This window comes from Eucalyptus grandis, chromosome 10 (assembly GCF_016545825.1).
Source record: "Eucalyptus grandis isolate ANBG69807.140 chromosome 10, ASM1654582v1, whole genome shotgun sequence".
Classification (NCBI taxonomy): domain Eukaryota; kingdom Viridiplantae; phylum Streptophyta; class Magnoliopsida; order Myrtales; family Myrtaceae; genus Eucalyptus; species Eucalyptus grandis.
The window spans coordinates 37,731,987-37,744,857 of record NC_052621.1 but is presented as its reverse complement, the minus strand read 5'-3'; the positions used below and the strand labels follow the sequence as shown (position 1 = coordinate 37,744,857).

The 12,871-nt window shown below is 40.2% G+C and overlaps 2 protein-coding genes across 8 annotated transcripts; one reads left to right on the top strand and one right to left on the bottom strand.

The window, feature by feature from the left end:
* Positions 1–630: 630 nt before the first annotated feature.
* On the top strand, positions 631–3,407 carry LOC104423224 (microfibrillar-associated protein 1). 7 transcript variants are annotated; one of them, XM_039303823.1, is made up of 4 exons: positions 647–686; positions 937–1,040; positions 1,160–2,458; positions 3,045–3,407. In XM_039303823.1, the coding sequence occupies exons 3-4, from the start codon at positions 1,272–1,274 to the stop codon at positions 3,157–3,159; spliced, it is 1,302 nt and encodes a 433-aa protein (XP_039159757.1). In that variant the 5' UTR covers positions 647–686; positions 937–1,040; positions 1,160–1,271; the 3' UTR covers positions 3,160–3,407. The 7 variants fall into 7 exon arrangements, with proteins under 7 accessions (XP_010034026.1, XP_010034024.1, XP_039159757.1 ...); XM_039303824.1 differs by lacking the exon at positions 647–686 and adding an exon at positions 693–854; XM_010035724.3 differs by lacking the exon at positions 937–1,040 and having other exon boundaries at positions 631–686.
* Positions 3,408–4,087: 680 nt separating this feature from the next.
* LOC104423216 lies at positions 4,088–10,542 on the bottom strand. Its single transcript, XM_039303502.1, has 7 exons — positions 10,380–10,542; positions 9,575–9,774; positions 8,763–8,876; positions 5,822–6,025; positions 5,535–5,716; positions 4,717–4,843; positions 4,088–4,633 (listed from the first exon to the last, which is right to left on the bottom strand). The coding sequence occupies exons 4-7, from the start codon at positions 5,951–5,953 to the stop codon at positions 4,292–4,294; spliced, it is 783 nt and encodes a 260-aa protein (XP_039159436.1). The 5' UTR covers positions 5,954–6,025; positions 8,763–8,876; positions 9,575–9,774; positions 10,380–10,542; the 3' UTR covers positions 4,088–4,291.
* Positions 10,543–12,871: the final 2,329 nt, after the last annotated feature.

The window sequence follows — 12,871 nt, the reverse complement described above, 5'->3', positions numbered from 1 at the left end:
AGGAAGAAATAGAGAGATAATCAAAAACGAGGAAGAAATCGGAAGAGAATCAAGAGATGAGAAGCAAATTAGGGCTTCTTACCTTGTTGAGTGACGGAAAAGGGGCTCGCCGCTTGAGCTCGGTCAAGTGTTCTTGCAGAGGCGGAGGAGCAGCTGGTTGCCGCCGGCGAGTGGTGACCGGCGCGACGGGGGCGGGGCAGTGGCGGGGAGGAGCAGCCGGCGGCGGCGTGGATACTTGGGGTGGACCGTGGGACCGTGGAATCGAAGACGAAGAGAAGGAAACCCGATGGGACCATGGAATCGAAGATGAAGAGAAGGAAAGGAAGTTACAGAGAGAGTCGGAGGTTGAAGAAGAAGAAACGCGATTAGGGCTTCGCGAATTAGGGGTAGGGGCTTTGTTCGCGACTTTTGTTTTTTTTTTTTTTTTTTTTTTTTAATTATAAATAGTACCGGTCCGGTCCGGTGGGCGGGCGGGCGGATCCGCCCACGGAACCGGGAACCGGACCGGTTCTCACCGGTTCTCAACAATTGGACCCGGGAACCGGACCGGTTCCCTCAAGAACCGCCAATTCCGGGCGGTTCCGGTCCGGTTCCGGGCGGTCCGGGCGGTTCCGGGTCCAATGCATACCCCTACTTCTTCTTCTTCTTCGCCAACGAGAAGCAGAGGACCTGCAACTCTACATCAGGTAAGCTCGATTTTTCGAAATTTGCTGGACGTGAATCGTTCATACGATTGCCCCTTGGATCATTGCGAAGCGGTGAATCCGTAGCCTTTTTTAGTTTTAATTTTTGGCGGCTTGCGGTTCGACTGTTGCCTGCGACGCCGATGCTAGGGTTTCGGGGGCGGTTCTTTGGTACTTCCTGCTTCACGAATTGCTCGCGACATCAGTCGTCGATCATCGACTGTTTGGTAATGCCAATCGTTTTCCTTGGCAGCCCTAATCGGCAGTTGCTTGTCTCGAGAAGAGTGCAATCTCGCGTTGGATTTCCAGTCCACAATGCTCTGAAATCTTGAAAATGAATTAGAGTCAAAACCTTCGGTGGCCTTCCTCGTCCCTGAGCTGGGGCTTCCTTCAAATTTCTTATTTTGTCGAAAACGAGGTTCATTGCCATATAATCCCCCTGTATATTTACAGGTTCTTTCTTTCGTTGTGCACAGAAACAGCTCTGATTGAGGCATAACTTGGTCCTGGAGGAGTAATTGCACCAAGTGGTCTGCTGATCGTTATATTTTTCTCTCGTTCGTATTGTGCCGTGCGACATACACAACGATGTCGGTGACAGCAGGAGTGAGTGACACTGTAATTGCCGTTAGGGATAAACTTAGGGGTAAAATTGGACAGACCAAGGTCAAAAGATATTGGCCTGGTAAAGTTCCTGAGTGGGCAGACGAAGCTGATGAAGATGGGGATATCAGGATGGCCAGGGCAGTTGCCCTGGATAAAGCTTTCCCTACTTATGAAGGTTCAGATATTGGCAAGAAAGATGATCCCAGGTTGCGGCGTCTGGCCGAGAGCAGGATAGATAACCGCGATGAGATCAGAGCGGATCACCGTCGCATTCGGCAAGCTGAGATTGTTTCTACCATTGAAGAGGAAAACAGAAGACAGGAGGGCCTGGAGGCAGAAGAAGAGGATGCAGAGGCTTTAGAAGAACGGAGGAGAAAGATAAGGGAGAAGTTGCTTCTGAGGGAACAGGAAGAGGCGGCACTCCTTCCCGAAGAGGAGGAGGAGGAGGAAGAGGAGGAGGAAGAAGAGGAATCTGAGTATGAGACGGACTCGGAAGAAGAGACGAAAGGTATTGCCATGGTGAAGCCAGTTTTTGTCGTCAAGTCGGAGAGGGATACTATTGCTGAAAGACAGCGACTTGAGGAAGAAGAAAGAGCCATTGAGGAGCTAATGAAGAGAAGACAAGAAGAGAGAAAGGCGGAGACGAAGCAGATTGTGGTTGAGGAGATCCGGAAAGACGAAGAAATCCAAAAGAATCTGGAAATGGAAGCAAACATTGCCGACGTGGATACTGATGATGAGCTTAACGAGGCTGAGGAGTATGAAGCGTGGAAGGCAAGAGAGATTGCAAGGATCAAGAGGGATAGAGAGGACCGTGAAGCAATGTTGAAGGCGAAGGAAGAGATTGAAAAGGTGAGAAACATGACAGAGGAGGAAAGGAGGGAGTGGGAACGAAAGAATCCCAAACCTTCTTCGGCACCAAAGCAGAAGTGGAGGTTCATGCAGAAGTATTACCACAAGGGTGCCTTCTTCCAATCAGAAGTTGATGAGCATGCTGGAACAGCTGGATCGGATTACATTTACGGCCGCGATTTCTCTGCTCCAACCGGGGAGGATAAAATGGACAAAACTATTTTGCCGAAAGTCATGCAAGTCAAGCACTTTGGTCGGAGTGGAAGGACGAAGTGGACTCATCTTGTTAATGAAGATACAACTGACTGGAACAATCCGTAAGTCTTACTTATTTGTTGATTGTTTCACTCTGACACAGCTCTCCTATTTCTCTTCCTTACTTACCCGCACTTTGTGTATGCCTCTCTTGTTTGCATAATTGAGATTGAAGTGCATTGATGGTAATTTGATGGCTATGGACGGTATTTACAGCAAAGTTAACTGGACATCATGCTTGTTGTAGTTATTAATTTTATTGTCATTGTTTTATGAAAAAACTTGCTGCTGTTGATAGGAAGTGTGGGGAGTTTATTCATTGTTCTGCTTATTTTGGTTACAAAATGTTTAGTTTTTAGTAAATGGTCGAACTAATGTCGTTCAAGTGGAATTGTATGCAAGAACTCATTTTTCATTCCCATGTTCTTCATGGAGAAACAAAGTGCCTTTATTTGGTCTGGACATCTAAAAAGTCATTGATTGCTTAGGGAAGTCTGTTCTGGTTCTATTCATGTCATTCTTTTAATGATTATGGCATTGCATCTGGTTTCAAGTGCACTACCTGAGACTGGAAGTTTGAAGAGAAAATTTTTGTTACTGACTCATGATGCTGACAGCAACTTAATTTGATGTTTGCTTGTGATGCAGTTGGACCTACAATGACCCTCTCAGGGCAAAGTACAATGCAAAGATGGGTGGAATGAATGCTCCCATAGCGAAACCCAAAGGAAGCAAGAAATTGAAGGACTGGGAGTCTCGATGAATCTGTTGAAGTGCTGAGGAGTGCCCATAGGCCAGATATCCTCCTTAGGTGTTCTGTAGCAGAGAACATATCATTCTTGGCTGAGGCAGCACTGGATAATGTAGAGAGGTTGACTGCCCCTAAGATGCAGATATTGATGCAATCTTGATGGTTGGAAGCAGTCCAGCTCGTTAGATATTGTATTTAATTAATTACTGATTAGTCTCGACATATCTATTTTCCAGCGTTACATTTGTAATGCTTCGCCAGCTTTCGGTGCCTTCCCTGTATGTTTTTCTATGCTATAGTAAGTTGGGGAGCCAGGGGAGAGAGGCCTGGGAAGCAGGTCACATGGAGCTTCCGAGTGTTGCAAGGATGATTGAGAATGGATTCTCTTTGATTTGAAAAACGGCAATTCGTGGAGGGAGAGAATGCTAAACACCGGGCGCGGCTTGGTTTTCTTTTTAAAAGATTAAACAATTTCTTTTGAAATGTAATAATATTGAAAAGAATTAATTACCAAAATTTAATTAAAAGCACTAAACACAAGTACATTTCTAAATAAGTTGAAAAAGTACTACATGTAGTGGTTGTCCTAACAACGATTACACAAATTATACTAAGGGAGAGTGTCCAATCATGCAGCACAACAACCATTTCTTAATTTTCGCAAACAAGTTAAGACTTATTGTCTTCTAAGGTCTGTTGGCCAGTGAGAATGTGAACCGATGGTACTTTACACGCGCGTGAGGTCAAAAAAAGTCACCAGTTATGGTGGGAAGGATATGAAAGAGAAATAACATTCTCAACCAAGACACTAATGAGGTTGGTGAGGTCCCTAGAGTGCTCACTTCTCACTTAACGGCCACCAGACTTCTGAAAATTGTCGAGAAAATAGATGACATTATGCAAGAAGCAAAGAAGGCGTAGAGCCTGTGCCACGTAGCAATTAGGAAAAAGTAAGAAGAAATTGAGCGTCAACACTCCTTGATAACTGTAACCACAGAATTCAGCAGGGCTTACTTCAGTTTGATGGTGATGGTGATGATGATGATTGAAGAAGGTCTACCTAATAATATGATAATAAAAAACGTAATAAATATATGGTATCAGATCCAATCACCATACGAAAACTATGCTGCAACAATTACAATCATATCCCGGATGGGCCTTCACTGGGGTTGCTTCGTCCTCTGGTTGACAGCCTCATTTTCTTATCTCTAAGATCACGGGGGACCAGAGTTGCCTCATCTCGCGCACGCTCCACATCTGACTTCAGTGCGCCTCTTCTCTTTCTCGAAGAAACTGCAGGCATTGCTGAAAGATCGCTTCTGCTGACGGAGATTTCATCTTGGTATATAGAAGCCACCACAGGAGAATAATCATCCAGAGTGGTGCCTTTCACTTTAAGTGCTCCCCTAAGAATAGGTCTCAGCTTTGCTGCACATTTGGAAAACAGTTTCTCTCCCAATTTCCAACAGGAAGGTGCCTCTTTCTGCAAGATGGTACATACCCCATTAGATGATGAACAAATAAAAACCAAGCTATGGCAGCAGAAACGTTGAAAAAGACAGTAACCTCATTCTCCTTGAGCACACTAGCCAGGAGAGGGTGGAGAAGATCCGGGCTAATATCTTCACTTTCAGTGAGGACGTCAGTCATTATTTGTTCCACGGCCCAAAATGCATCAGCAGAGGGATTTGACCTTAATAAAGAAGAAAAGAATAAGAGAGTATCAAAAGATTAACACCGTAACAAAGGGCATATAAATTATGTTGAGAACTATCATTTAGAAAAGTCATCAAGAGCGTGGTATTGCAGTCTGTTATAAAACAACTGTTAAGCCATGTTATGATCCAACTACTACAAAGCATTTAGGTGCCATTAATTTTCACTACCCTCAAATTAAGGTCAAGAGCTTGCACAGGTATCATTTATTCCCAATCTCTTTCATAATGAATCTAAATGTGTAACATCTCGTATAAGAAGTCCTTGCTGAACCAAGCAGAATATTGATTCTGGCTTCGAAAAAATCGAATGATTTAAAGTACCAAAACAAAACAACATGTAATGGTTGAAAAATTCATCCAATCATGCATAGTTTTAATGAACACTGATGCACATGGAAACCGCAATTAACTAACAAAAATATCATACTTTTAAGTTGTAAGAAAGGTTACTAGACAGCAAGACCAGCCAAACTGCGATGTTCCATAAATCTAAAATGAAACTCAAAAGAGCAATTTATTGACTCCTGTCATTGATCAAAGGTTAAGAAAGCTCTCCTTTCTTATTATACAAGCGTTTCCAGTCCCCAAAAATAACAGATATCTGTCAAACTATTAAGAGAAAAAGAAGAAAAGAATGCATAAAAATATTGCTGATAATAACATTACCTAACAATTACCCAGAAATGTTGACACATTTGAAGAACTAGCGCCTCACATTCAAGGTCAAGCATTAGCAGACATGCCTTGACCCTTGCAAATGTTGCAAGCAGAGAGAGGGCCTTTTCATAACATGGTGTCGATGGTTGAGATAGCTTGGAAAGAGCCTCCACAATCAGTTGAAAACTTGCCTGCCCATGAATGAATATTTAGGAAACAGTGAAAGAACAAAATCTTATCTAGAGCAGAGAAAGTTCACAGTATTAGAACAGTCTCCAGAGTTTTGTTTTATACACCTTCATTTGATCATCATCAAATGGTTGTGCTGGTGATGATATCCTCAGAATCTCACTGTGGCAAGATGCAACTGTAACTCTGACATCCTCATTAGAATGTTTGAGCAGAGCTTCAGCTCTGAGACCCTTCATGACAGGAAAAAGGGCATCTAGGAGGAAGTCCGATGGTTCTTGCTCCGTATTTGCCAAGAGAACCTCAGCATGCTATGTAAGGAGATGTGGACAAAAGCAAAGGTCAGTTGCTATATCTAAATAAACAACATTCAATAGTCATCAACGGGATGAATAAGCGAACAGCAAAAAAACACCAAGTACAAGGAGCAATGCCATAAGATATCCGTTGAACTCCCTTAAAGTAAAATACAGAAACCGAAGTTGTATTGTTTGGAGTTTGAAAGCCATTATATGGACTCACTCTAGTGTTCCGTATGAACTAGATGCCTTTGAATGCAAGTATAATCACCAAATAGATTAGCCTATATCAACCAACTAAATGAACAAAGATCCCTGATGAGCAAATTGATGAGAAACCTAAACACAGGAATCATTAAACAGCCATCAACAACCATCAAGCGTTTCAAATATATCTCAATGAAACACGGACAAGAAATCACAAAGCAAGTAAAGCTTTACAGCTCGTAAATTATTAATGCATGAATTGGTAAATTGGGGCAGCATACATCAAGACAAGTGAGGAGTTCATCAATAGAAGACGGGGCATTGAGGAGGCCATTGCCAACCAATCTAAGCTGCTCTGCCAAATTCCTCTCGAATGAAGAAGATGACACCATTTTTTCTCTCTTCGCGTAGGGTGGCCACACACGCTATAAAGCTCAAACAAAACACAGAGAGTACTGGTATTCTCTTGCAGTTTTGCATAGAGAGTAATCACAAACTCATCCGCAATATATAGGGAAATCAAATTGGGCAATTCAGAGGAAGAAACGGAAACACAGTAGGTTCCCACCTATGCCGTGAACCTGGTCTTATTTCTTGGGTTCTGATTTAGCTGCCAATTTTGGTTTCTTGGTTGGGCTCTGACTGTGTGCTCTTCGCTTTCACAACAAAGATAAACATTATAGCTTCAAATGGTATTAATCCTGGGGACTTAGGAGGACCAATAACTTGCCATTTTATTAGGATTTTGCGCTGAATTCTGTTCCCAATCACTCTTAAATTGCACCCCGGATTTTGATTTTTCTGGTTTTCACAATTATTAACCTGCTCTATATTGGTTTCTATATATTACAAGGCTGAAGCAGAGATTATTTCCATTTTTTAATCATAAGACAATATGAGCTTGTCAAAAAAGATTCCAGAAACATTTATTAAAAATTACGGTGATATTCCCATATCCGTGCGCAATATTTGAATGTTGGCAGGCAACACCTTTTTGGCTTGACATTTTATGCCAAACATGAACAGGTGCAAGTATTTCAATTTGGTGTATGCCAAACATGAACAGGTGCAAGATTATTTCCATTTTTTTAACTCATATCAAATAGATTATAAATTCTTTTTTTGGAGGGAGAGAAAATTTTGGTAATGGTAAAGTAGGAAAGGCATTAAAGTCCCTAGGTTTTGATTTAGATGTAATATGACAGGATAAGTTTTATGCATGCTCTGTGACCCATCATAGAATTACAAGAACCAATCTTCCAAATTTAGCTTAAGATTGTATATTCTTGATCCATTTTTTAAAACAGCTTGAAAACTTTTTTATTACCAAGAGAACTATATGCAATAACAATTCAAATTTCCATTTTCTGTGAGGGACTGATTTGTGTTATTCCGCTAACTGAGCATCATAATCAGAATGACTGGATTTTTTATTCAAAAGTAAAATACCTTCTTCTATAACCTGAAAAGCAAAGCATACACATAAATCGCCCTAACACTAGCAAAAACCAACAAACTTTGAGGAGTTACATGATTAGGGATGTATTAAATATTTCTAAGTCATTTACTAGGAGGTTACCATTCTCTTCTTGTCAATTTGTGCCATTCCTTCATATCTGGACTGTCTTATTCCAGGGTCTGTCTGGATAGGCTTTTCAGTTTGCTTTTTGCAAGTCTAAATTTGCAACAAACACACTATGAATATCTTTTAGACTGTAACACCCAAAATTTAATAAATTCAAATGTGGACACAGAGATCCACATATATATTCTTCAGAATTTTTAAAAATTTGGATAATGTCTTAAATTTAGGCAGGAAACAAAAATGTGCTTTATGCTTTTACTTAATACTAAACAAACAGGTTTTCTCTTGGTTTTTGTACATAGTGGGCTTCAACAAATATTAAGGTTTTGGTTAAAGCCAAATAGAATGACATCAACCTGCCCTATCATATAGCTTAGATATGCTTCAAAAACTGTGAATGAATACCTCTTGCACTAGTTTTGAACTTCCCATAATATTGATTGCAAAGTCCTAAGAACCATGAATCTAAGCAATTAAAATATCTAGATATCAGTAGATTTATGTTGTTTTGGAGCTCATCTTTAAACTGTTTTTCTAACTTTCATCGTTTTTACAATGGTGCGAGTCAAAGAACAAATTTGTTCTGAGGCAATTATCATGGTAGTCAATTACTATTTCAGTACATCTTTCAACTGATTCTTGAGAAATTTGTCACATTTTGAGCTAGGTGAGTATCGCATATAATCATGTCCTCAGAACATCAACAGCCTAACAAAACTTCAGTGAAGTTCTAGTCAGCATCTTTTTAGTGATCCCAATACCTGCTGCGTTTTGCCATACAGCTTTTTTCACTCATCCCTTTTTCAGGTATGTCCAGGCAGATTGCAGATGAAAAATAAAGAGAAAGTATTTGTGGTTTCAGTTACAACCAACTTACATCAGCTGCTTTTTCAAATGACAAGCAACACGATATATTTATTGTTATGACACTAAAAAAGAAAATTTCAGGAAACTCACACAGGCTGCTTTTCAAATAATGTTGGCAATCCCATGACAAGGTCTCTGCCATCGACTGCCTTCTGCCATAATTAGTTGCTCCATGCCTTGCGCTGACTTTACTAATTCTGAGGGCTGTGAACAAATCGAGCTGCTCATGACTACTTAAATGAACTCACCAGATAATTGACTTTGGCATATGGATTATAGTTCAATATGTATTTTTTATGCATACTAATGCATTAAATCAGATCGTTATTTACATGAATATATATGTCTTAAGGTGAGAAGCAAAGAAAAAGGATTCATATAACCAACTCCACTTAGCATGGAAAAGTCTTTCCATTAAATATGTTTCTAATATTTGGATTTTATTGAATATGGGTATCAAGCAGATAGTTCTGAACATACAATGGTGTCACCTAATTAGAGAGAAATATAGCAATAACCACAAACGTGAATACAATTTTTAAAATGGCATGAGCACAATGACTTGAGATTGAAATGATATGATTCGATGTTGACTTTCTCCTTTCAAACAAAATAATTCTTACCACGTGCCAATTTAATTTGATTTCATTAATTGTTCAGGTTCTAAGTTCAAGCAACGCATTGCAGTGACTTGACACGGTTACACCCCTAAGAAGCAGAGTTAACTTGTTATTGCCTTCCTGCGACAAAACATAAATACACTAACCTTTGCCTTAATGAGTCGCGTATCAGAAAAAGAATGAACTTTCAATTATATAATTTTCAGAGCTGTGCTTTCATCAGATTCGTCTCAAGATGTTAAGCTATGTTATGAAGATTCAAAGGTGCATATTGTATGTCACCTCAATTTCCTCGGTTACCGACTTATTGTGGACACCAATAGTCTCCATCAATCAGATTCTTTTCTCGCCTGGAGATGCACATGACCTCAAGTTCCCAACTTCCATTGGAATTCAGAAAGCGTGTAAATGATGTGCAAATCCTGAACAATCATAACTCCGGTCTCAGTTGTGAGATTTGGTCCTTACATCATGTTAAGTTTCTGCAAACAATTACATCCGAATGTTATCTCGACGTACATTGGGAGCTATAGCAATTTTATAAGCAAGGCGCATTGTCGATAAATGAAAGCTCTCTGTACTATTTCCTTTCCCTAATTGGAAAAATAGAAAAATAGTAGGTACCCGTTCATGGAGATTTTCTCCTTATCTTTGTAACGGAAGCAGAATCGCTTGCAAGGGCATTTAACACATACGCGAAAACGAAAAAAAAGGAAAGAACTTCATCGAACTCAAAAGGAAAATGACAAAATCAATTTAAGCTTTCACAGGTACGTGTAGGAGCATGCTCGGTTAGAAAGTTTTGCAGATGGGCTTTGTCAATAATTAGAAAAAAAAACCTGATTTTATCACCGAATGGCAGAAAATCAACAATTTTTAACAGAACACAGGTATCTTTTCGCCTTGAACCATAAAGAGATGAATGTATTGTTCCTCTTATTCCTAGAAAAAGGAGCTAAGGAAACACCAAGGCACCCGACACTGACGAAACCAAGCAGCAACGCCAACCGACAAACGGAGCCAAAAAGAAAAAAAGAAAAAAAGAAAGAAAGAAAGGATTGACAACCATCATTAGAAGAATACGAACCTGGGAATAGAGGGAGAGAGTAACGAGGCAGTCGGCCGAGACCATCTTCATCTTTTTTCTTGCTTTTTTGGCCATCGTCTTCCTCTTTTCTGAGAGACTCCGCAAGTTCATGCAAGAGCCAGCAGAGACTGTTGAGTGGAGTGGAGGGACAGAGAATCTCTTTGAATCTTTCAGTACTTTTCGCAGATGGGCCAGACCGTTAATTTCAGGATGGGTTGATTTCATTCAGAAATCGGAAACCAAATCTGAAGGACCCAACTCCCATTTTGGAAAAATACAAACTGGCCCACTTGGTCCGCAAATTCCTGAGTGGATTTGAGAACCGGCGTGATTTCTTCTTCTTTTTCCTACTCCTTAGTGGGGAGCGGAATATTGAAACAGATAAGGGATTCGAAAGAACATTGTTTCTTAACTCCTGTAAGGAATGAAACACTCTTGCGAAATGCAAGTGTGTCTATGAATGTTGTTTTTGTTCTCTTCTCCGGCCTTTTGGCAATAAAACATATATATATCGGTCCGATTTACACCTGAAACCTCGAAACCGGATCGATTATCACCGGTTTTAAATTTTAGGAATTGAAAATCATCCATAAACTAGTCAATTCAGTTTGGTTTGATTCCCATGCTCACCCAGTGAAAATTCTCATGATATTTGATATTTGTTGTTGATAATTTTATCGTGAGTTCTCGATACTCTTTAAGTCATCGAGTATTCTATTCATTAATGATTTTTATTATTCATCAAAATTTGCTATTATTCGCTATGTCTATTACTAATCAAAAGTAAGTCATTTTTTTGGCATCGACATAGCTATATGAATTGAAGCCATCGCTCGTCTAAGTGCCTCACAAATACTTGTATTTCCATCATTGCGGACATTTACAGAAGCAATGAAAAACCACCGATTCCTATACAATGGCCAAAAACCTGCACGTTCTTGCACGTAGACCTTCATACTTCGTGGATGGAACCAAATTCATAAGATCTTGCGCATTACTTTTAGTAGTTCTACCAATACATAAAGCTATTTACTTCTGATGCAGCCTCAAAATTTTCCAAGTGGATGACGACGAAGCTTCACTTCAGCCACCAAAGTCTAGGAGGCCTAGCTTCAGGAGTCGAATCATCGGACGTGCTTCAGCTAGGAAATTCCAGCTACACATCCTTCGAGCGAGCCCCGATCTCACTAACTGCGGGTGAAGCTCCTTTTGGTTTTATTGATACCACCTTTCTCTGAATACAACATTCTGTTACCTGAGACAGGAAGTTCGAAGAGAACAATTTATTACCGATTCATGATGCTGATAGGAACTTAATTTGACGTTTGCTTGTGATGCAGTTGGACCTATAATGAGCCTCTCAAGGCGAAGTACAATGCGAAGATGGCTGGAATGAATGCTCCCATATCGAATCCCAAAGGAAGCAGGAAATTAAAGGACTGGGAGTCTCATTGAATCGTAGGAAGTGCTGAGGAGTGCCCATAGGCCAGAAATTCTGTAGCAGAGACCCTATGTTTCTTGGCTGGGACAGCACTGGAAAATGTAGGGGGTTTGGCGCACGAAAGATGCAAGTATTGATACAATCTTGGGGGTGGAAGGAAGTGCAGCGTGTTGGATATTAAGTTTAATCAGTAGATTATTATTTATCAATTTTCCGGGGTTATATTTGGACGCTCGCCAACTTCAAGATTGCATCAATATTTGTTGTTAGCTTGGCTCTTTTCATCAAGTCCCAAATTCCTGTAATGTGGAATAAGTAAAGCTTTGAGTCCCTCTAACTTGAATGCGGGATCTTATACAGTAGTTGATGCCAAAAATAAAAATAAAAATTGTGAACGTCCTTGCAATATTTGAGAAATTTCACCTTCATGACCACTATTGTTTTGTTAAAGAAGAAGTTGCCCTCCTCCTCCGCCAATTGAAGAGACATTATGTATTGAAACAAAATGGCTCGGTTGCGGAAGAAGAAGAAGAAGAAGATGAGAAAATGAAAATGAAATACAAGACTTATCTTGCACCTTTAAATTCCTTCCCACTTAGTCTCCGACTATTCCCCATATGCATCAATATCCAAACAATCTAGATGTTCTAGATGTTCTAACCCCTAAGAAGATGCTTCCGTGAAATTTTTCCCAAATAATATGGAAGCGTATATCATATATAACATAGGAGATGGTCTGTTGTTAAACGAAGGTTGACCATTTTCATATATTCATGTTGCCTAGAAGTCAAAGCGCAAGGCTAAAATAAGAGGAGTGGCTTTCTTCCTACCTATGTTGTGTTGGCCATAAACTGTCTGGCTTTTCGGTTAGGGTTGGCTTGAAAATCTGCAACACATAAGAACTTGCGGGTGATGCATACAAGGCACTTAGAAGAGAATGTTACTGATTAAGTAGCCAACCGACAGAATCAAACCAACTCCAAAGTTCAGAACAAAAGTGAGGCATTTGATTAAGCAGCCAACCGACAGAATCATACCAACTCCAAAAGTT

Excerpts from the sequence above, each read along its gene's own strand:
- LOC104423224 (XM_010035724.3), top strand. The coding sequence starts at position 1,272 with ATGTCGGTGACAGCAGGAGTGAGTGACACTGTAATTGCCGTTAGGGAT. Across the intron at positions 2,459-3,044 it reads ACAACTGACTGGAACAATCC|TTGGACCTACAATGACCCTC; the intron begins GTAAGTCTTACT and ends CTTGTGATGCAG.
- LOC104423216 (XM_039303502.1), bottom strand. The coding sequence starts at position 5,953 with ATGAAGGGTCTCAGAGCTGAAGCTCTGCTCAAACATTCTAATGAGGAT. Across the intron at positions 5,717-5,821 it reads TTGATGATGATCAAATGAAG|GCAAGTTTTCAACTGATTGT; the intron begins GTGTATAAAACA and ends ATTCATGGGCAG. Across the intron at positions 4,634-4,716 it reads GTGTGCTCAAGGAGAATGAG|AAAGAGGCACCTTCCTGTTG; the intron begins GTTACTGTCTTT and ends ACCATCTTGCAG.